Source organism: Vigna umbellata, chromosome 6 (assembly GCF_029865625.1).
Source record: "Vigna umbellata cultivar VRB3 chromosome 6, Vumbellata_1.0, whole genome shotgun sequence".
NCBI lineage: Eukaryota > Viridiplantae > Streptophyta > Magnoliopsida > Fabales > Fabaceae > Vigna > Vigna umbellata.
Genome location: NC_142170.1, coordinates 38,429,586 through 38,454,437, shown reverse-complemented (window position 1 = coordinate 38,454,437; position 24,852 = coordinate 38,429,586). Strand labels below are relative to the sequence as shown.

Sequence of the window (24,852 nt, the reverse complement as noted above, 5' to 3'; positions counted from 1 at the left end):
ATCTAATGTTATATTTATAATTATATATATATATATATATATATATATATGCATCACCCGTTTCCATGATTTTCTCACTGAAAACAGCGTGATGTCGCAGAACCAGCACAGTGTCCCACAGCAACCTCGACCCTCCGGTGGACATGTGACAGCGAGAGTGGTAAATTTGAATTCCGATAGGCTCTGCGTAAGCCCCAAGCGAGATCACAAGTCTGAAAACTATGAGGACCTTCAACTGGATTTCAATCCTCACGTCTTCGGCTCACTGGAGCAGTATTTGCCTCCTCACGTCCTCAACCTGTCACGTGAGGTTAAGGTTCGGTATATGAGGAACATTCTGCTTCGCTATTTCCCCGAGAATGACCGCAATCGGGTGGGTGTCACTGTCACCATAACAATTATAGTGCCCCCACATACGGTGCCCTTTATGTTTTTTCAATCAAAATTTCATTTTTATTTTACCCTCGATCGAAGGTCTCGTTTGTTTGTGTTGCCTTGTTGGTGCCTGGCCTTCTTTGATGTTTTGTTTCAGAAAGCCTTGTTTTTTTTTTCCTATTTGGAAATCGGGAGAATAGGAATTTAGGTTGTTTCAGAAAGCCTTGTTTAATTTTGCTTCGCTTGATTGTTGGCAAACAATTTAGATGATTCTGTACTTTAGACTGCTGCGATACATGATTTGAAGATGGCTATGTCTGTTTGATTAACAAGTTGGTCTTTCTTTCAATTTATGGTTCCAAATCATTCTTGTATTAGTCTTGAATCGATAGTTCTTGGAATAATGCCATTCTTATATTTTATTGGCGAGCTGTCTTGCTTGTTGGAACTGGCAGTACTCCCTTGTGCCTGTTCTGAAAATGATACATCTGCTATGCATGGTAACTGGTTTTACAGAAGCTTAACTTTCTCTAGTCTGGAAGTCTAAATAATATGGATTTCTGTCCGCAGTTGTGTTAGAAGATATCATGACATGTGCTATTTGGTTTCTGGCATTACAAATTTACTAGTTAGCCTAAAAAGGTGATGATAGGTGAACATGGTATTTGTTTGTTTTGTTTATATCGAGTTATTCTTGGGATGGCAGAGGAGAGGTGTTTCTTTTGTTCTTTAGTGTTATTTTTTTCTCTGGCTTGGTTTTATCGTTCACTCTTTGATTTTTTGTTATTTTATGTTGGATTGAACAGATTCAAAAGCTGAGGGAGTACAGGCTGAAGATCATATTAAATTATCCAGTAAGTTTTCAATGGATATGGAAATGACATCATTGGTGAATTGAATATTTTTATGGTTTCTTTTTGTGATTCTTTCTAAAATTGTGGGAGCAATTTATACTACACTTTGAACAGGTGAGATATTTTATTTGGTACTTGTCTGTGAGAATTTTGAATGAGCATGTCATTAGAAATTTCTCCACGAAAACAGTTATACTTTCTCGTTTCTGTATGTAGCATGAATTTTCAATATTGCTCGATCTTACTGGTTATTGACTTTCTTATAGCCATTACATAGGGAGATATATACTATGGATGCTGAGAACTTTTTCACGCCATCATTTCTCAGAGCAATTAAAGAAAACACCGAAGCAAGTTTTAGAAGTATAATGGCTGAACCTAGTGCAGGAATTTATACATTTGAAATGCTTCAACCCCAATTTTGTAAAAAACTGATGTCTGAGGTATCACATTTCTTTCCTTTTCATGCTATATAATTTTATCCATGTTACTATTTCATGTTCTTATCAAGTTCTGATTAATTAGGTGGATAGTTTTGAAAGATGGGTTCGTGGTACCAAACTCAGAATCATGCGCCCTAGTACTATGAATAAACATGGTGTTGTTCTAGAAGATTTTGGGCTGGAAACCATGCTTGACAGATTTATGAGTGATATCATACATCCCATATCACGAGGTTTTTTTGTTTATTTTTCTTAACGAGAATAAATTAGAAAATGACGACTGAGATGAGGAAACTGATATAATGACGTGGATTCACTTTTGCAATTTGAACGTTTTTTTTGTAGTTTTCTACAGTGAATTTGGTGGATCCTCGCTGGACTCTCACCACGGTTTTGTTGTTGAATACGGAATCAGTAAAGACCTTGAACTTGGTAGGTTTCTCCAACTTGTTGAATTTGGTCGCTGCTTTGTAGATGCAATCTGTAATATTTTTTTGAACCTAATCGGAGTTTAATGTTTCAAGCATGTCTATATATGTTTTTATGCTATTCTTCTCTAATCATACACATGATGGAATATGCGTTTATTTACCTGGAATCTTATAGATTTTGATTCTTGTATGACTATAACTAAAGGATATGAAGAAAAAGTGCATTAGATTTTTCAGATTGTCTCAAATACTGAGATATTTAGTTTTGTTACCTTGTTAGCTGTTAGAATATTTACCCTATTTATCATGATTATATTGTGTCTAGGATTTGATTATAGTGTGTTTAAGGTTACCCATGATTACATTGTGTACAATAGGATACCTAATCCTCCAATGGTCGACCGGTAACTCGGGCGACCTGGTGACAGTTAAACCAATACGAGGCCTTCTTAAAGATCGTAATACTGTGCGATCGCGTATTGTCGTCAACCAATTGGTCCTCGACAACCAAATAGTGATGTCGCGACATAACGTTCGCACAACGCACGACAAGTCGCCTATTCATGTCGACGCACAGGATGGTCGACATACAGAGCGCTATATCGTAGCATGCGGTTACAGAAGTTGCCTATTCATGTCGACGCACAGGATGGTCGACATACAGAGCGCGATATCGTAGCATGCGGTTACAGATAAGCAGTTACGCATAATCAGCTAACCAACGCCGCGAATCACGGAAGTAATTGACTCAGTATCAGCACACGATCTAGCAGTTACAACTTCTACACAGTCAAACTTCAATAACTGACCGGATTGTCAGGTAACGGTTTATTTTACTGTTTTAAATACACAGAGCACACCAGAAAAAAGGTACGTTTTTTCCCCTTTAGAGAAATTAAGAGAGAGAAATTACTCTTCTTCTTGATCACTTTGAACCAAAAGATTCAGGTGACCCCTTTTCTGACTTGAGCGTCGGAGTGCCTTTGCAGGTACCCAGCCCACCTTTTCCCAAGGAACAGAACATGAAGAGAGGAAGGAAGCATTGTGACAGACAACGTAAAGAGAAGCAGTTCAGTTTTGTTAGGTTTGTATCTCGGCCTCCACATCCCTAGTGAAACATTTTGGCGCCCACCGTGGGGTCCGAGATTTAACATCCCAACTATGACCACCGGAGCTATGGAAGACTTCAACACTCGTGATTTAATCCAGCAACTACAAACTCAGATCGAGGCACAAGCACAAACTATACGGGAGCAGCAGGAACTCCAGCGCAAGCAGGCGGAGGAGCTGGCGGCACTGAGGGCGCAACGCCCACCGCCAGAAGAGTCTGCCTCTAATCGGCAGGGTAATAATGGATCGAGTCACCATGGAGGACCATCTCACCCTTCTGGTGGGGGGAGGAAAGGGCCTACTTCCATGCGCCTCACCAATCTACTTCCGTTCACAGAGGCCATCATGCAAGCGCACATGCCGTACACTTGGAAGGATTAAGGCGCATGCTGTACCGTCGGAGTTGGCCAAAAACTTCCTTCAAATCCTGCAGGTGTTGTTCCACAGAATTGCTGCGAATAACCATGTCGTCGACATACACATCCATGCATCGTCCTATCTGATGATGGAAGACTTTATCCATGAGGCGTTGATAAGTGGCCCCGACATTCTTCAATCCAAACGGCATTACTTCATAACAGTAATTAGCGCGTTCGGTGATGAAGGCGGTCTTGCTTTGATCGGGCTCGTACATGGGGATCTGGTTGTATCCCGAATAAGCGTCGAGAAAGCTCAGTATCACATGACCCGAAGCGCCATCTACCTAGCGATCAATGCTAGGTAGGGGATACGAATCTTTGGGACATGTCTGAGGATCTCATCGCCCCATTTAACGAACAAATTGTAGGATTCTCAGGAGAAAGAGTAGATACCAGGGGATACCTCGACCTGCGAACTCGGCTCGGAACAAGCTGGGAGGCACCGGAACTTAGAGTTCGATTCCTGTTGGTCGAGGCAAATACGTCGTACAACGCCCTGCTAGGACGACCTTGTCTGAATGCGTTTGGGGCAATCGTCTCTACTCCCCACCTCGCCATGAAGTTCCCGACAGAGCATGGTACCATTTGTACCGTGAGAGCAGATCAACGAACAGCCCGACAGTGTTATATGGCCGGGCTAAAAGTCACCCCCTTTGTTCCAACTAGAAGGGCGAAGGGAGCCGAGGCAGCGGTAGTCGACTTGGACCCCCGAACCAATGTCGACGAGCGTCTGCATCCGCAAGGCGAGGTCAAACTCCTTTCCTTGACGAACGACGCGTCTAAAACCACCAGCATTGGCGGAAACCTCACCTCTAGCGAAGAGCACGATCTGGGGCACATACTGCGAAACAACGCAGATTTATTCGCATGGACGGCCGTCGACATGCCAGGAATTCATCCCGGGGTCATGGCCCACAAATTGTCCATCTTCCGGGAGGCACGACCTGTCGCCCAGAAGAAGCGACGATTCGGGGAGGAGAAACGCAGGGCCATTCAAGTTGAGGTCGAGAAGTTGATGAACGCCCAGTTCATCCGGGAGTTAACCTACACTACGTGGCTGTCGAACGTGGTCATGGTTAAGAAGTCAAACGACCAGTGGAGAATGTGTGTTGACTTCACAGATCTCAACAAGGCATGTCCCAAAGATTCGTATCCCCTACCTAGCATTGATCGCTTGGTAGATGGCGCTTCGGGTCATGTGATACTGAGCTTTCTCGACGCTTATTCGGGATACAACCAGATCCCCATGTACGAGCCCGATCAAAGCAAGACCGCCTTCATCACCGAACGCGCTAATTACTGTTATGAAGTAATGCCGTTTGGATTGAAGAATGTCGGGGCCACTTATCAACGCCTCATGGATAAAGTCTTCCATCATCAGATAGGACGATGCATGGATGTGTATGTCGACGACATGGTTATTCGCAGCAATTCTGTGGAACAACACCTGCAGGATTTGAAAGAAGTTTTTGGCCAACTCCGACGGTACAGCATGCGCCTTAATCCTTCCAAGTGTACGGCATGTGCGCTTGCATGATGGCCTCTGTGAACGGAAGTAGATTGGTGAGGCGCATGGAAGTAGGCCCTTTCCTCCCCCCACCAGAAGGGTGAGATGGTCCTCCATGGTGACTCGATCCATTATTACCCTGCCGATTAGAGGCAGACTCTTCTGGCAGTGGGCGTTGCGCCCTCAGTGCCGCCAGCTCCTCCGCCTGCTTGCGCTGGAGTTCCTGCTGCTCCCGTATAGTTTGTGCTTGTGCCTCGATCTGAGTTTGTAGTTGCTGGATTAAATCACGAGTGTTGAAGTCTTCCATAGCTCCGGTGGTCGTAGTTGGGATGTTAAATCTCGGACCCCACGGTGGGCGCCAAAATGTTTCAGTAGGGATGTGGAGGCCGAGATACAAACCTAACAAAACTGAACTGCTTCTCTTTACGTTGTCTGTCACAATGCTTCCTTCCTCTCTTTATGTTCTGTTCCTTGGGAAAAGGTGGGCTGGGTACCTGCAAAGGCACTCCGACGCTCAAGTCAGAAAAGGGGTCACCTGAATCTTTTGGTTCAAAGTGATCAAGAAGAAGAGTAATTTCTCTCTCTTAATTTCTCTAAAGGGGAAAAAACGTACCTTTTTTCTGGTGTGCTCTGTGTATTTAAAACAGTAAAATAAACCGTTACCTGACAATCCGGTCAGTTATTGAAGTTTGACTGTGTAGAAGTTGTAACTGCTAGATCGTGTGCTGATACTGAGTCAATTACTTCCGTGATTCGCGGCGTTGGTTAGCTGATTATGCGTAACTGCTTATCTGTAACCGCATGCTACGATATCGCGCTCTGTATGTCGACCATCCTGTGCGTCGACATGAATAGGCGACTTCTGTAACCGCATGCTACGATATAGCGCTCTGTTTGTCGACCATCCTGTGCGTCGACATGAATAGGCGACTTGTCGTGCGTTGTGCGAACGTTATGTCGCGACATCACTATTTGGTTGTCGAGGACCAATTGGTTGACGACAATACGCGATCGCACAGTATTACGATCTTTAAGAAGGCCTCGTATTGGTTTAACTGTCACCAGGTCGCCCGAGTTACCGGTCGACCATTGGAGGATTAGGTATCCTATGGTACACATTGTGTCTAGAGTTACCTTATTTATCATGATTATAGTGTGTCTAGAGTTACCTTATTTATCATGATTATATTGTGTCTAATAAGGTTACCCTAATTATCATGTACTCTTGTATCAATTTATTTTTATAAATAGAAGATTATGAGAGGGATCAATTAAGCCCTGAAGAATTATTTCTTTTCAATCTCAAGTTTAGCCTCAATGCCTTATGTTCTTGTTTTGTCTAATAATTTCTATGGTGTGAAGATACCTTATCTTTTTTGGGGTTGGAGGTGGAGTGGGAGGGTAAAATTTTTGTTACAACTATATATTCTCTAATAATTTGTGAGCCTTTTAAAGTGGAACAAATAAAATGATAGTATATATAAAATTCCATTCATACTTTTCGTTTTAATAAATATTTTAAAATCCTATCCTTCTTAAACAAGCTATCTAAATGACTGAAGTTTAGTTATAGGAAATGATATAGGGACAATTATTTATGGCAATTTTGTGTAGAAAATAATTGCTGGTTGAATCTTGTGAGCAGCAGAAAGAAATATCATGACATGTGTGATATATAGAACTTTTGATTTGAAAGAGAAATTGAAAGGGCTGCATGCCCGGGTTCAGTTTGAACAAGAAATTGGCAAATTTTGAGAAATTTTGTTTTGTATGAGAAAGTTGATGGACAAGCATGAGGAGAAAAAAGTCAGATCATCAGGCATAGAACTTAAGTTTAGAATCTTAAGTTTAGAATCTTAGTGAAGATTAAAACTTAAGCATGAAGGGTTCTATTATCCATTGGTTTAATCTATTGAGAGAAATAGATGATGGACTTATGTGGGCAAAGTTGAAGCAGCAAATGGTGACAAGAATCTGGGGGCCAACCGTATGAAAACCCTGACCTAGCTGTTGTAATAGGAGAGATTGATGGATGAGAAGCATTTGAATTTCTCTCATCAAAAGTTTTTGGCAAGTTGCCTTCACCGGGATCAGTCCTAGCCCACCTTATTTGCCACCTCTTTGGAGGTTACCTTAATTGCAACGTCAAAGGATTAGATTTACATCAACTAGTGGTATGACTAAAAGTAAAATATATAGATGAGGTGGCAAGCTCACCTTAAAAGTTGGTTTTATAGAGTTAAGTTAGGTTAAAATATAAATTTTTAGACAAGTTAATCATTTACTTGAAGAACAATATTTGGGTTATCTTTTAGGGTGGTTTGCATCCTGAAATTAAATACCGGGTGCAAACTTCTCAACCCAAACAAAAGTTTAAGTAAATGCAGTATGCACAAAGTATAGAGGTAGAAACAACTGCACTTGTATTTGGACCAGGGAGTGCAAGTTGGTATGCGAAAATGGGATCTTCTAGTACAAAAAATGGTTGTATGATCCTTAAAGTGATATAAGAATAATTATTGTTGTTACTAATGTTGAGGTGACTGCAACGGTGATTGGAAGCCAGAATTGTTTCAGTCCATGGTCAAACTCAAATATCAATCAATCTGACCAAAACAAAAGGAACTTATCATCTGTAGCATTCTTGGGTAGAAGAACAAAGTGCGAACCATAAAATTCAGCAGAGATCAATAGAGGTGTGTGACACTTAAAATACCAATTATTGATGGAAAAGAAAAAAAAACAAGTGTTTTACACTTTATGCACGGATAAAAGTTTCATCCCTTACATCAATTTGCAGAGAAACAATTAAAATTGATTAACTTGGGAGATAGTGAAGCCCTAAATGCAGATGGAGAATTAATTGTTATTGAAGTGGATATAGATAATGTGGAAAAACCAGTTTCCAACTTTCAAGCTTGGGAACAAGGCTGATTTTTCCAGCAAGCAGTAATAATAGGAACTAATCATCAAGGACAGTTATGGCAGTTATGTGTAGAAAATAATTGTCAGTAGTTATGTATAAAGAGTATATATCTGGTAGTAGGTTGTTTAAACCGGCGTGAATTTTTTTGCTGTTTAAGGACAGAAAATACTCAGTATGTTTTTCACTCTAACTGTCAATGATACTTTGGTTAATCTTGGCTTATCTTTAGTAAATTTAAACGTATCAACTTGTGTACTTTAAAATTAAACAGTAACCCGTGGGTTGGTCAAGGGTTCAAATTTGGAAATAGTCTCTTTGAATACGACCATCCCATATACTTTGCATGGTAAGGAGTTTTCTGACACCAGATTTTTTGTTGAAATCTAAAGAGCAACCTTTTTGCAGGTTTACATGTGGATGATGCAGAAGTCTCCTTGAATGTTTGCTTGGGAAAAGAATTTTCTGGCGGAGAAGTGTTCTTCCAGGGTGTTCGATGTGAAGAACATGTACTATCAATAGCCCAGCCAGGGGTTTGTTTACTACCTTATTACTGTCATGATGGGAAATTATATTTATGCTGAACAATTTGTCTCTAGTTTCACACCTTGCACTTAAATCCTAACGTACTGTTTAATTCTTAAGTGCATTAATGGACAAATTTGTTATAACTTTCCTAGTTATACATTTCATGTCATTCATACCGAAATTCAATAGCATCAGGAAAATATTAGAAACATGATATTGACAAAATAGTATTATTACATTGGTGATAAGTATAGAAATTTCATGCATACGTTTACTTCGTTAAATAAATAACACCAACGTATCTTTGTAGGAGATCTTCAATTATTCCCATGTTCCAGGACACGCAATTCTTCATCCTGGCCGTCAACGGCATGGTGCAAGACCTACAACATCTGGGAACAGGATGAATTTAATCATCTGGTGTAGAAGGTGTGTAATCACTTTTTCTTACTACAAAATATTGACATAGCATGGCCCCTTGTTTCACTGAAGCAGCAAAATTCTCACACTGCTCCCCTTGAAACTTTGGATTGCAATTTGCAAATCATAAGTATAGTTCTTGTCAATTTACATTATGCATGAATCTTCGTGTTGCTGTCACAGTTCGGCTTTCAGAGAGTTGAAGAAATATCAGAGAGATTTTCCTAGCTGGTGTGGAGAATGCAAACGCAAGAAGAAGGAGAGAGCCCGGTTATCGCTTATGGTCTCCCAACAGGTAACACTATCTAACAATAGCGCTCTTTGAGATGAAAGGATCAACAAAGATTAATGTTAATGCTTTCATCTTCCATGAAACAAATTCTTTGTCTTCACATTGCAGGAATTACTGAAAAGGGAAATATAATCGGTCTCGTGCACTTGCACATGCAAATCGTGCGTGTATAGTTTGTAGATTCTAGATTTTTGTACGAAATGAAACATTATTTTAGTTGAAAGTTATAGGCATTCGTTTCATAATGTAAATGGATGTTTTTTATTTTCTTTCCTTTTGGTTTCTCGTTTGGGATCTTACCTCTTAACTTTGAAGTTTCAAGGAAGCCATTTCTAACAAGCATCAATGAACAAATTTAACGTTTTATTATTTCGAACAACTCCTATCTGGCATTTCATACATAAAACAAAAGGAAAAAAAAAACTTATTTAACAAAAATAATGATACGTTTTGATAAAAAATTGTATTTTACTAGGAAATTAAATTTTTACCTCTCACTTCTGTTTTTGAAAAACTTGGCAAAAATATCCGTTCATAAAAAGCAAGTATTTGCTAAAAATTTTATTTTTTTTAAGTTAGTAACCAAAACTTTTTTTAAAAGAAGTATATTTTTACAGTTAATACAAGGAAAATGATTTTTTAAAATTTTGATTTTTTTATGTTCTTGATTATTTCATGGTAACTTTTCTTCCCTTTTAGATTTAACTGTTCAAAGTTCATATTGTAAAAGAATGTTAAAAACGTTTCTATTGGACAACAAATTATTGTGGTTTAACAATCGCCATTTCTTTTTTTTTTTTTGGTAATTTAAACTATGAATAAGGTTTAATTACACTTCTTTATATTCAAGAAGCAGTAGTAACGGACTGAATGCAATAATTGATTCGTTATTTCTGTTAGAGTTAGTTATTATTATTATTACGATCATGTTTATGGCAATAAGCGTCTTCATTCACTCCTTTATATACAGTTAGATCCTCCAACTCACCACTATAACGCACTCAAAACAATTCTGCACTGCTTTTTGCTCCTTCGATTTCAGGAAAAATTGCATTTCAATCCTCTCTTTCTTTATCATCTCTTTTTCTGTATTAACTCTCCCTTCTTTCCATTGAAGGCTAACGAGAACGTTGACGTCTGTACCTTCCCCTTCTTGTCTAAGAAACATACCTTTCCTTACTTGGAAGAGTTCTCCAATGGAAGGACTCCAAGAACCTACCTCAAAGCGTATGTAGAAACTGATGAACCAGTAGACAATATACGTTCAGTGAATATCTTGCATCTCTTACAAGGTTTTTCACTTTCTTCTATAATTTCAATTCGTCGCTTGCATCCAAGATTTTTCACTTTGTGTCATAATAACATGTGTATTTGCTTACTGAAATTAAAGAATTACATGTAAACCTAAAAAGGCGATGACAAGTGAGCACTTCATTTCTTGTTTTGTTAACAGTGAGTTATTATGTATGACAGTGATATGTGTTTCTTCTATTTTTTTAAAATTTTTATTTTGCCTTTGGCTTGGTTTTGTGATTCAATCTTTTAAGTTTTTTTTATTCTGCGCTGGCTACAACAGTTTCGAAGGCGGACACACTACATTGTGAATTATCCAGTAAGTTTTTAACACTCTGAAAACATCACTTTTATTCATTTGTAAATCGCACATTTTCTTGAAGGTTTTATGTTAAGGTTCTTCTCAAAATTGTGAGAGATGAATTGATGGGATAATTTCTTGAACTTGTTAACAGGGCATATGTTATTTGGTACTTATCTATGAATGCACATGTTAACATTAGAATTTTCTGAACTTAGAATCTTCCAACTCTGCTAGATCTTATACTAGTTGTTCACTTTTATTTGCAGCGTCTCAATTGGGATATATATATATATATATATATATATATATATATATTATAGATCCTAAGAACTTTTTCAGAACACCATTTCTCGGTTGCAATTGAACAAAATACAGAAGAGGGTTTCAGAAATATAATAGACGAACCGTTTCCAGGATTACATTTGATATGCTTAATCCACAATTTTGTGAAAAGATGATACGTGAGGTATTACATATTTTGCTTTCCTTCTCAATCATATATTCAATTCTTCCGTTCTATATTATGCTCTAATTAATATCTGATTGCTTTGGTCAAATTCAAAACCACGCGACCAAATATATTGCATGAACATGGCGTTGTTCTTCATGATCTTGGCCTGGAACCCATGCTTCACAGATTTAGGGAAGAATACATAGAGCCTACATAACTCGAGGTAAATTTTTTCTCTTAATCAGAATGAATTAGAAAATTATGACTGAGATGAAGAACTAATATAATGGTGTGGACTCACTTTGGCAATTTGAATTATATTTGTAGTTTCCTACGGTGAATCTGGTGGATCAACGCTGGACTCTCACTATGCTTTTGTTGTTGATTATGGACTCACTAGGGATGGAGAAGTTGGTTAGTTTCTCAAACATAGGTCACTGCTTTGTCGATTTGCCACTTCTTGTAGCAAGTATTTTTGTTGATCTACTTTAATCATTCTCTTTAAGGTATGCAATTAGTCCAAGTTCCGAACAAATCAGCTCTGCATGCTTTTGTTAAAATATAATGAGCAATATTGTTGCAGACTTGCATGTGGATGACGCACATATAGGCTTGAATATTTGCTTGGGCTATCAATTTTCTGCGGACAACTGTTCTTCCGGGGTGTTCGATGTGATGAACATTTAACTACTGGGTGTGAACTAGAGGTATGTTTACTACCTTACTGTTATGAGAGACTTATATTTATGCAGAATAACTTATATTTCTTACTACTTGAGAAGGAAAATCTTTGACACTTGCATGTTGTCTTGCAGTTCGCGTCTTGGAAAGTGGAGGCGTTTCCAGAATGATTGTAGTGGCTGGTGTGGAGAATGCAAACGCAAGAAGAATGAAGAGGCCTCTGAGCATGCAGATGCTAATCGTTCTTGTACTGCACAGTTGATTTGGTGCATTCCTCATTGAGCTCTGTATGTAGTGTTATCATCTTTATCTGAAAGTAACTCTACAACTAGAAAAAGGCATTTAATATGCCTGCCATGAAAAAGTTCACTCTTTACACTTGCCAGCCTACTTGACAACTTGACTGAGTACTGACAAACTATGGTTAGTTGGGTTTTATGACTTTATCAGTTCAATAATTCAAGACTTTTGCAGCCAACATAAATTCCGAGATAAGCACACTTGTTCAATTCAAAGTTAGGATTTAAGCTCTGCTTTATATTTATGTCGTCAATGACAAAAGAATGCTAATAATAGATTGTGTTAACGAGGAAAATTATGAATTCGTATTACATTTGGCATTGTTGGAACTATTTTGTGATTTATCTAATGTGGACAAGTTGCTGGCCATAAGCTGGTTCGCAATAAAAGCAAGTAAGAGCAAATCAGAGACACATTAATGCTGGTTAAGTGAGTTAGTTTTACGTGCTTATCATTATCTAAATATCATTATTTGATTCTGCTGCACAATCAGTACAGGTACTGTATCAAGACAACATTGTTTTTTCTGCTTCTTTCATTAAGCTTCTCTCAATACTTCTACTGCAAAGTTTTCGCAAAGAATGGAAAAATACTATAAGGAGGTGGAAGTATACTCCTTAAATGTTAGAAGAAATATTAGAATCCAATAGGTTTATGAATGGTTTTAACCAAAATATTCAAGATATAATATATACAGGAGGGTTTTAGAAATATAATAGACAAATCTTGTCCAGGAATACATTTGATATGCTTAATCCACCATTTTGTGAAAAGATGATAAGAATTACATTTTTTGCTTTCCTTGGTTCGGCACGGCAAGGTTAAGTTTGGTTTGGATTTGGTTTGACTCAATTTGATTTGGTTTGGTTTAGTTTGGTTTTATTTGGTTTTATTTGGCTTGGTTCAGCTCGTCTCGTTTGGCTCGGTTCGGCTCTGCTCTGTTAGGTTTGGCTTAACTCTGTCAGGTTCGGCTCGGTTCGGTTTGATTACTATTGACTTAGTGCGGAGAGGTTTGTTCGGCTTGGCTAGACTCGTTTGGCTCAATTCGCTTACTTCGGATCATCTTAACTCAGTTTGGTTTGGTTTGGTTTGATTCGACTCAACTTGGTTCAATTAGGTTCGATTCGGCTCGGCTGGATTTAGTTTGATTCAACTCGACTCAGATGGTTCAACTTGGCTCGGCTCGTTCGGTCATCTCGACTCAGTTTGGTTTGGTTCAATTTGGCTTGGAATGGTTCGGTTTGGTTCAGTTTGGTTTAGTTTGGCTCGACTTGGTTCAGTTCATTTCAGTTTGGTTTGGCTCGACTTGGTTCAGTTCATTTCAGTTTGGTTTGGCTTAGATTGGCTTGGATTGGTTTGGTTTGGTTCGGTTTACTTCAGTTTGGTTCAATTTAGATCGGTTAGGCTTGGCTTATTCGCCTTGACTTGGCTTGGCTCGGCCCCTCTGCCTCGAGTTGGCTCGACTCAGTTTAGATTGGTTTGACTTGATTAAGCTCGACTTGCCACATTAAGTTCGACTCGCCACGTTAAGCTTATTGGGTTGGGTTGAGTTGATTTGGTTTGGTTCGGTTTACTTCGGTTTCATTCAATTCAATTCAATTTGGTTCGGCTCGACTCTTTCGCCTTGACTTGGCTAGGCTTGGCCCGTTCGTCTCGAGTTGGCTCGGCTTGGTTTAGATTGGCTCGGCTCGATTAAGTTTGTTGAGTTGGGTTGGGTTTTGAGTTTTGGGTTTTGGATTTTGGGTTTAGGGTTTATGGTTTAGAGTTTATGGTTTAAGGTTTAGGGTTTAGGGTTTAGAATTTAGAGTTTAGGGTTATAGTTTAGGGTTTAGGTTTATGGTTTTGGGTTTATGGTGTAGGGTTTAGGGTTTGGGGTTTAGGGTTTAGTGTTTATGATTTAGAGTTTAGGATTTAGGGTTTAGGGTTTATGGTTTAGTGTTTAGGGTTTATGGTTTATGGTTTAGGGAATAGGTTTTAGGGTTTAGGGTCTAGGGTTAAGGGTTTAGGGGTTACGATTTACGGTTTACGGTTTAGGGGTTAGGGTTTAGGATTTACGGTGAAGGGTTTATGGTTTAGGGTTTACGGTTTAGGGATTACGGTTTAGGGTTTAGGGTTTAAGGTTTATGGTTTAGGGTTTAGGATTTTGAGTTTTGGGTCTAGGGTTTAGTGTTGATGGTGTATGGTCTAGGGTTTATGGTATAGGGTTTAGGGGTTAGGGTTTATGGTGTAGGGTTTAGGGTTTATGATTTATGGTTTATGGTTAAGGGTTTAGTGTTTAGGGATTAGGGTTTAGCGTTTAGGGTTTATGGTTTAGGTTTTAGGATTTATGGTTTAGGGTTTACAGTTTAGGGTTTATGGTTTACGATTTACGGTTTATGGTTTAGAATTTAGGATTTATGGTTTAGGATTTAGTGTTTGCGGTTTTGGGTTTTGGGTCTAGGGTTTGGGGTTTAGGATTAAGGTTTTGGGGTTAAGATTTGTGGTTTAGGGGTTACGGTTCAGGGTATTGGGTTAAGGGTTTAAAGTTTAGGAATTATTGTTTAGGGCTTAGGGTTTGGAGTTTTGGGTTTATGGTTTATGGTTTAGGGTTTAGGGAATATGTTTTAGGGTTTAGGGTTTATGGATTAGGGTTTATGATTTAGGGATTAGGGTTTAGGATTTGGGGTTTAACGTTTTGGGGTTTAAGGTTTTGGGGTTTAGGGTTTGGGATTTACGGTTTAGGGATTACGGTTTTGGGTTTAGGGTTTAGGATTTAGGGTTTACGGTTAAGGGTTGAAGATTTAGGGTTTAAGATTTTTGGTTTTGGGTCTTGGGTTTATGGTCTAGGGTTTAATGTGTATGGTTTAGGGTCTAGGGTTTATTGTTTTGGGTTTAGGGTTTATGGTTAAGGTTTTATGGTTAAGGGTTTAAGGTTTAGGGTTTAGTGTTTATGGTTAATGGTTTAGTGTTTAGCGTTTAGGGTTTAGCGTTTAGGTTTTAGGGTTTAGGGTTTATGGTTTAGGATTTACGGTTTAGGGTTTATGGTTTATGGTTTATGATTTATGGTTTAGGGTTTAGGGTTTAGGATTTACGATTTAGGGTTTAGGGTTTGGGGTTTAGGTTTTATGGTTTATGATTTAGGGGTTAGGGGTTACAGTTTAGGGGTTTAAGGTTTTGGGTTTAGGATTTAGAGTTTAGGGTTTAGTGTTTACTATTTATGGTTAACTATTAAGGGTTTAAGGTTTATGGTTATGGTTTTTGGTTTTTGGTTTTGGGTTTTGGTTTTGGGTTTTGGTTTTGGGTGTTAGGTTTAGGGTTTAGGGTTTAGGGTTTTGGGTTGGGTTGGGTTGGGTTTAGTCGTGTTGGGTTCGATTCGGTCGGTTAGGTTTGGTTGGGTTTGGTTCGGTTTGGTTCTGTTCAGTGCGGTTGGGTTGGGTGGGGTTGGGTTCGGTTCAGTTGCATTGGGTTCTGTTCGGTTTGGTTGGGTTCGTTTCGGTTTGGTTCAGGTTAGTTGGATTGGGTTGAGTTTGGTTCGGTTCGATTTTGTTCGGTTCGATTTTGTTCGGTTCGCTAAGGTTTGGTTTGGTTCGATTCGATTTGATTTGGTTTGGTTTGGTTCGATTCTGTTTACACTATCATTGTCATTTGACAACATATCAGTTTGACACATGACAAGTTATTTTATTTTTTAAAATCAAAATTATAACTAAAAATTAAAAAATTATTTACAAATTTAAAAAACTACGAAGTACCACGTGATACTATCTTTAATGGTGCTAGTATATAACTAACGCAATAACCTAATTGTTTTAATTTTTCCAAAATAAAAACTTATATAAAAGGAAAAAGTACGAAACCTAGAAAAAAAAAAACCATATTAAACCTAAAGGAAACATATATCATTTTAGCTTCTTTCTTTTGTTGTTGTGTTCGGTATCCGAAATAGAAGCTTACATTTAGGGTGTATTTGTTTTTAAGATGAATTTGAAAAATTAAAAGGGTGAGAAAATAAAATTGAAAATGAGATTATTTGGATTTAAGAAAAGTAATAAGAAATAAAGCAATTTAAAATAAAATTTAAGAAAATTACCGAGTCAGGGATATAGTTATTAAAATAAAAAATATTTTAGTAAAAAAATTAAATTATTATTATTTTATCTTTGATTATAAAAGTAATTTAAAATAAATTATAATTAGTGTAAATTATGTTAAAAATTTTATTATTATTATAATGTTTTTTTCTTGACAGTTTTATTTAGGTTATATTTGTAATTACATATTTGAAACATCTATTTTTTGGCTTTTGAAATACACCAGGTCTCAAAAGATCTTGAACAAATATTTTAGAAATGTTAAAATTTTCTCAAAAAATAAAGATGAAAAAGATATATAACAATGATGTTAAAAAAATTAGGAATACTAACGAAAACAGAACTCTCTGAGAAAGACATTGAATGATTCATTACACCTGTAGAGTATTGGCTCTCTGAGTGATAATACACTTGGACACACTGATGTTAACATTTGTTATGATTTTTAGGTATTGTTAATGATTCAATGAATATGTACACCATCCTTTAAAACACTCTTAATATTTTAAGAATCTTCTGGACTCTCCTGCTTCCCACGGATGAATTTCCATCATTACACTTCCTGAACCTTCCTTGAAACTCTTTTACCATCATATTCTTCTAAACTTTATAGGTTTTTCATTTAATATCATCCAATTTAATGCCAACTCACCTTGAAAGCACCATTTCTCATGTCCTTGTCATTGCTAATTGCTTTCTCTTCTTTTTACCTATGGACCATGTCACCTTAAATTTCTTAATCAAACTTTGATGCATTATGTAGTTTTGATTGAGATCACGTAGAATTACATCAGAAATATAACACTAACATGATAAAAAAACCAAAGTGTTTCGAAGAAGTGTATGGTCATACGTACTAACCATTGGGTCTAGTACTAAATGTTAATCGTTCATATTTAATTGATCACATGGTCATACTATACATAATTAATTTAGTTTACAAAATTATTCAATATTATATAAGACTTGTTTATTTTAATTTAAAAAGACTAATTTACCTAATTACTTACAGGAGCATTTGTTTTTTAACATTCTTACCTTCCTCCATTTGGCTGTGTTTGCCATTAAAGAGTAGAGTGTGATCTTCAATTTTTTACTTACAGTTTCTTGAAAACACTTTTTCTGCAGAACCAACCATATATATCCAAAGAGCATGTCAAGGTCAAGCACAAAAAATAATAAAGAAAACATGATAGGTATGGTGGTTGTACCTAAATTAGATTTTGTATTTCAAAATTGATACAGTAACATGACCTCAATCATGATATTTTGGGAGGTACGTATGTGGTTTAACATTTTTATCATCCCATAAACCTTTTCCTTCAACCATGCTAGAAAAATTCTAAAAAGATGCACATTTTTAATGCATTATCAGATTATTACGTGAATACTAATCATCAATTAATATATATGAAGAAATATACATTACATTTTATATAGCATGTGCATGTAATATTTTATATAGCATTTACATCTCAAGTTCTCAGCTACCTAATATTAAGTAAAAATATGTTTTTCAATCAACTTTAATAACCCACTTTTAGACTAAAAAACTACAGATTAGTCCAAATGAGTAAATTAATTCATTTTAATTATAATAATGTTAAAATATCTATTAAAATATTAATGATGCGTTTAATAATGATTTGTTTTGTAATCCATATGCAAAAGAAATATATTGAAAGAATACTGGTCTTAGTTAAAATTGAACATATTGGTAAGAGATGGTAACAAACATAATCTCTAGTTCTTATATACTGATCAACGTCATTACAGTAGTTTAATCAAGTGTATAGTTGATTAAAAATGGTTACAGCAGAATAATTTAATAGCTGTTTTAATGATAGAAAACAAAAAATAAGATATGTTATAATAGAACTCGTGACAACTCACACAAGAATCCTAGTTATATTATATTATGTTTAGAACATCAATTTATAAAATGATACCAAAGAGCATATATATGAAAGCAACAAAACAAAAGAGAACCAGAACCAACAGAAAATTGTATGCAACTTTTAGAGACAAATTAACACATTTCCCAACTCCTAGATAATATATCTATGTGCATATACTTGCATTGTTTTACAAAATAAAAATTAAAATACATCTTTAAAATTTTTACCTTTTAGAAACTCATTTTGTCCTATATCTTATACGGTTTCCACACATGAAAATGTACATATTGGATAATCCCTTCACACATATCCTTCTCCATAACACACTTATTCCTTTCTTTATCTCCTCTCCTCTCCTCAAACGTAAGTATAAAATATTAATTGACATGTAAAAAAATATAAAAATATCATGCATACATCAGTGTAGCAAAGATATTTTATGTTGATCAGAAAAAGTTTTTTATGCTAGTTTTGAAATTGGCGTATATACAATCGACATAGAAAGTTGGTTATTGTCACAATAGGCATAGAAATTCACAAGATCAACGATTTTTCATTTTAACATCATTCACAATTGTGCAGAAAATATTTTTTATACCGATTTTAGAACTTGTATAGAAGCAAGGGTATAGAAAGTATCGATGTAAAAAGTACTATTTTTTTATATCAATTAAACGCACTCAAACAATAGCAATAAAAATTCGTGAAGAACAAATTTTCTCAATGCATATAGCAGCAAAATCTAAATCACAATGAAAACATAAACTTCCAAATAGGTGATGAACATAAACAAAATATGTTCTGATAAATATGTTAACACCTCAACAGGAATGAAAAATGAAATAGAGAAGGGGAGAGAATAAATTAATTTGTTTCTTATTGAAGGGTGCTGACGTGTGAGCAAAGAAGACCCGGGACATGCTCAAAACTACAAGTGCAGAGAATGATGAAAAGTGGCTAACGCGCGATGGTTCTTGTTAACGGTGGATGCTGGAGGACGTGATGACTAAAGTGAAGATGGATGAACAATGTCTAGGGTTTTGGTGCCAGAGATAAGTGATGGTGGTGGATGAATGGTGTACTCTAGAATGCAAGGCGAGAAGAGAAATGGCACGAGCATAAGGCTATGGATAGAGAAGGCAGTTTAGAGGATTTGTGGTTGCTAGGGTTTTGTGAGGAAGTGGAGAATGGACATTTTCTTTTCCTTGAAAAAAAATAAGAAGTTATATTCTATATAAGTTTTAATTAGAACTGGTATAAAATTTTTTATTATTTATTACAAAAATGTCACAGTATCCATTTTTTATATCGATTATAACTATAACTAATATAAGGTTTTCTTCTTTATTACAAAAATGATATTGTACCCACTTTCTATGTCTGTTATAACTATAGTTAATATAAAAAGTGTTACCATATTTACAATTATACCACCGCGCCACTATTTATTCCTGATGGATTATAACTAGTATAATCTATAAAAAAGTGTTTTTTACACTAGTGATGCTCAAAACCTCATCAATCTTTGTCTTCACCCAACCATTTTTCTTTGCCCTTCTCAAACTTACACTAGCACCTTCATGCCCTGTACACAACATGGGGTCGCGTGCTTCACCAGTGAATAATGTCGTCGTGGATCTGAAAGGTAGACCTCACACAAAGAAGGAAGCGGACAACACCATTAACAATTCTAGTGCAAAAGGTTGTGGTGGTGGCAACAAGGTGTGAAGTCATATGCAGAGGTAGGAAAAACAGGAGTGGAGGGAGGAAGGGAAGCCCTTGTGCATGGACAAGAAGATAGGAAATACCCAAATATATCAACAACATGAAACCAAATATAGATACTGAAAAGTCAAAGGGAAAGATTCTAATAGTTTGTGCAATAGGAATGAAGGAAACCTTAAATTAGATAAATCACCCACTTACCAAACAAGAGAGAGAACGAGAGGGCGCAGGGAGGAGGAAAGCTAGGAGCATGTGAAGTGCAACGGAAGAAATTAAAGATATTATGTTGATTATAGGGAAGAATTGATGTAGTATTTGTATTCAAATTTAAAATGATGTATGTTCTCATGTTCTATGATGGTTTTAGGTACATCAAACATAAAAAAATCTTGCATTTTATTACAAAATTGTAACCACTTCTACATTTTATATTGGTTCTAATAATAGACATAAAAAATTTCAAATCATATTTGTAATTTTGTTATCACTTTACTTATTCAGAATGGTGAATTATAACCATTATAATAAGTTAACATAAAATCCAATTTTGTACTAATGATATATATTTATCTTTTAAGTTTAAAGACCAAACTATATTTTTGGGATAAAAATAAATTTAAATTTTATATTAAAATTTAAAAATTGAAAACATATTTAATAAAGAATGGAATAATTTTGAGCTTTAACAATCCTTAAAGTTGACCAACCAAATCCTTTTAGAAATGTAGAAACAAAGTTACAGCTTCGAAGTAACATTTACTATTACTACTTATCAAATAATTACTTACTTTGACATTGCAATGCTTTTAACATGAACACCTCCTTTTACCAAGCGTAAGAAACACGACAATAGTAGTACTTTAGGACACACTAATATCTTCCTAATTTTTTTTATATGAAGTAATAAAAATCCATAAATACAGGAATGACTATAGTAATTTCACAAAAAAGTAATTATATTACTAATGTTAAACTTAAAAGTTGAATTTTCACTTGCTATAAAATATTTGTACAAGAAGTAATTAATACTACATTTAAAAAATAAAAATTAAAACATAATGATCATTCATTCTCATTGCTCCAAAACATGTGGTTGTTTCGTGTCTGCTGCCCACACTTGTTTGAAGCCACTAAAAGTGTGGTCGGTAGATACGCGGATCTCATTGGACGGCGTGGATTGGATTCTGGTCAATGAGAACTCTCTTCCATATGGTTTTATTAATTTAATTTAATTTTCGCAAATAACAAGATAATCTTAAGAAAACCTTTAACAATTTAACAATACAAAATAATGTGAAAGTGTTTTACAGGAGCATCTCAAACTGGAGATAATAATTGAGTAAAATACCCCATAAAACATATTTTCATTTGAGGAATTTGAGGTGATGCCGCAATTTGTTTAAAAAAATTTGAAATGGTTATACGCAAATCGTTTCTTATTCTTCTGCCAGGATAATTTACAATTTCGTCAGTTTCTTCTCCTACAATCTAGATTAAGGTTGACAAAAAAAATTGTATTCATGATGGTAGAGATAAAAATATGTGAAAATATCTTTAATGAATAATATCAGATAATGAATATAAGTATTTAATTATTTTAAATTTATATTTTGTTCAAATTCATTTAAATTTGTATTGTATAAATATTTTAATGAGTAACTTCATTTGAATTTTATTTTAAAACTAATTTTCTGCTTAATTTTATATTTCAAAAATTTAATTTTAAATAATTTTATTCAAAATTAAAAGAAAATTATATATATATATATATATATATATATATATATATATATATATATATATATATATATATAAACAGATATCAATAGTTATCATAAAAAATTGGCAGTTTCAATGGGTATTATGTATATAAAAAATTTGTGAATACTTTTTTTCGGATATTCAACCGGCAATGAGGTGGATACAAGATAGATTCTTTTAGATAAAATAAATAGTGATTAATCACTATTTGTATCTAACCCGACATGCTATTATTCCTATTTCAAACTTGTAGTAAAAGTTTATCTTCTTTATAATTAGAGTATTGATATTGTAATAGAAAACTCTTAATAATATATTTAATTTATAATATCTTATATATAGGTATTTATTAAAAGATTAATTCCTTTATAATTACGCTGAGTAGTCGTATGTAACAAGTTTTGTATGGAGTCTAGGTTCATTATTTCATTAAATTTTTAATAAAGATTTGATTAATTATTGAAAAATGAGGGGCATCTAATTTTAGGAGGTATAATCTCCAAATCCATGCCGAATTCATTTTTACCAGCTATCACCACATTACTTAATTAGTACTTTTAAGATGGTGTTTGGCTAGAATTTTTAATTACATTGTTTTGTCAGTTTATTATAAGCTCCAAAAACCTTAATGAGTTAACCCTTTTTTAACACAACTATGATTGTGTTTATAGTCTGAACACAAGTCACCGACCCACCGCAGATTACGCACAATCTCTGTGTTGCAAATCTTGGTGACATCTTCCTTTGGCCCTCTCTTCTTTATCTATCAATTCCTTGCTTTACCTTAATTAATACACATTTTTTTAATAATCCGCTTCATTAATGGACTTAGATACATTAATTCACGCCACAAGCTTAAAGTTGGCAAAGAGATTCTTTTCATTTTTCTATCACAACCACCCCAACACGTCCTCATACCATTGCAAATTGCACACAATTAATAGACAAACGCTATTAATTAGTCCCTGACAAGTCATAATTAATCAGAGGTTTTCTCGTAAATAGCATGATCTAATTCTTTGGTGTTAATTTGTTACTACACAACTTGAAATAGCACAGCATAACCCGCGCATATGGTTCTCCTTACATTCATATTCGTTACCACCCACAGTGCAGCATGTCTCTCAACTTGGTTTTTAATAACGTTAATAGGTCTTTGCAGACAACATATCACAACTTGGTCGACAGTATCTTCATTTATTTTCCAAAACTAGCACTGGATTTTTTTCTTCTTCTAAATGTTACTATATATCTCCCATCATTTGTATAAAAAATAAATTGAATTTTTTTTAGTCAAATTACAAGAGACGTGATATTATTTTAAATAAGTAATGGTTAAATCATTTTCATATTCTTAATTAACTACAATGTCTAATCCCCTCATATTTTACATTTTTCTAAAAAAACTGATATTATATATATATTTATAGTAATGCTTTTCTTTCATTGGGTGGATTGTGAAAATATCTACAATAAGATGAGATTAATAGTTTTTTCGCAATGCCTTTCTCCATATAGAAAACTTAATGTTTTTTTTGGTGCATAAAAATATATACAATAGATTAATTATTTTAGTAATGATTTTCTCGGTATTCAATACTTGGATTGATCTCATAATTTCACTTAAATCACTTCCCAATTGCGATAGTTTGGTTTGATAATATAATCACTGGAAAATCATATACTTTAGACTTTATTTTGTAGACCTATTGTAGAATGGGTTTAACAATTATTAAAATTTCTCTTTAATAACACTAAAAAATCGTTATTATTGCAGATGAAGCTAAAATAAAAAAATATCGATTAATCACAAGTGACTTCTAATGTAGTTATGAACATAATCGTGGTTATATCTCAAAGAAAAATAACAACGAATTAGAACTACTATTATAGATGTGAACACCAAATTCATTAAATTCTTACCCCGATTTCAACTAAAATTGTTTATCCAACCATCATCCTATTTAATTTTTTAAATATTGATTTGTTTTGCAGCTATACTCTAATCTTGCATTATTTAATAATTTCAATATCACAATTGATAAACTATGGTACAAAAGAGAGTGATCTTACATCATTTATATATGTGAAATTTATATATATATATATATATATATATATATATATATATATATATATATATATATACTCATAAATAATATATATAATTTATTTGCCCTTCATATACAATCTAATAGATATATTTTCCAAAGTTTTTTTATTGGGTTGAGTGATAAATTTGTCTAAATCCAATTTAAATGGAATTGAGTATACTTCGTTATACAATGCACCTAACATAAGTACAACTTCCCTTCAATTATTGTTTTAATTGAGAATCAAATTCGTTATCTTGAATTTGGTAGCAATGGTTAGATTAGGCGATAACTATTAGATTAAAGGCTATCATTAGTAATTAGGAATTGTTTCTACTTGGCCTATTATGTTAAGGAAAAATTGACAACAGCTACGACCAGCATTGCAAGAGTAAACATCATAGAAGTCAACAAAAAAATATAAATTGATGGTTTGTATGAAAATATATTTATTTTTCACAAGAACATTACTAGGTTTTCCGTATCCTTATTCTCTAATAAGTTAAATATCTCACCTTAGTATTTCCTAATATATAAACTATTCATAAAATTTTGTCCTATTATTGGTGATTTAGAATAATTATGTTTTAACATTATATTTGAATTTTTAGAATAATTAATTTGCAATATTGTATTGAAGTAATTTTTAGAATAATTAATTGTTATAATAATTATAGGACATTAAAATATATTCACATGATTTTCTTTTTAGTTTTTTTTTGTAAATAGAAATTTCCCCGAACTATCTTACAAGATGGGTTGAAATTGAAGTTTTTTACGGAGGCGAATTCAAATATAATAACATTTAAAAAATATTTTAAACATTTATATACCAAATACATTTATATACAATTTCTATTTTATATATATATATATATATATATATATATATATATGATACTTTCAACAAATATTAATTTAACTGAGAAGATGATAAGAGATATATTTTAAGCTAATATGACTATATTCAAATT

General features: G+C 34.6%; 1 protein-coding gene and 1 long non-coding RNA gene across 3 annotated transcripts; both read left to right on the top strand.

Moving 5' to 3' along the window:
• The first annotated feature begins 63 nt into the window (after window positions 1-63).
• On the top strand, window positions 64-9,641 carry LOC124828820 (2-oxoglutarate and iron-dependent oxygenase domain-containing protein CP2-like). The gene is made up of 9 exons (XM_088092281.1): window positions 64-373; window positions 1,182-1,229; window positions 1,496-1,672; window positions 1,755-1,905; window positions 2,018-2,104; window positions 8,471-8,595; window positions 8,901-9,019; window positions 9,194-9,305; window positions 9,411-9,641. The coding sequence occupies exons 1-9, from the start codon at window positions 92-94 to the stop codon at window positions 9,432-9,434; spliced, it is 1,125 nt and encodes a 374-aa protein (XP_087948407.1). The 5' UTR covers window positions 64-91; the 3' UTR covers window positions 9,435-9,641.
• Window positions 9,642-11,205: 1,564 nt separating this feature from the next.
• Window positions 11,206-12,416, top strand: LOC148197412 (uncharacterized). Of its 2 annotated transcripts, XR_015780419.1 has the most exons (5): window positions 11,206-11,365; window positions 11,537-11,573; window positions 11,678-11,856; window positions 11,934-12,057; window positions 12,166-12,416. It is a non-coding gene; the product is annotated as an uncharacterized LOC148197412 (long non-coding RNA). The 2 variants fall into 2 exon arrangements; XR_015780418.1 differs by lacking the exon at window positions 11,206-11,365 and having other exon boundaries at window positions 11,415-11,573.
• Window positions 12,417-24,852: the final 12,436 nt, after the last annotated feature.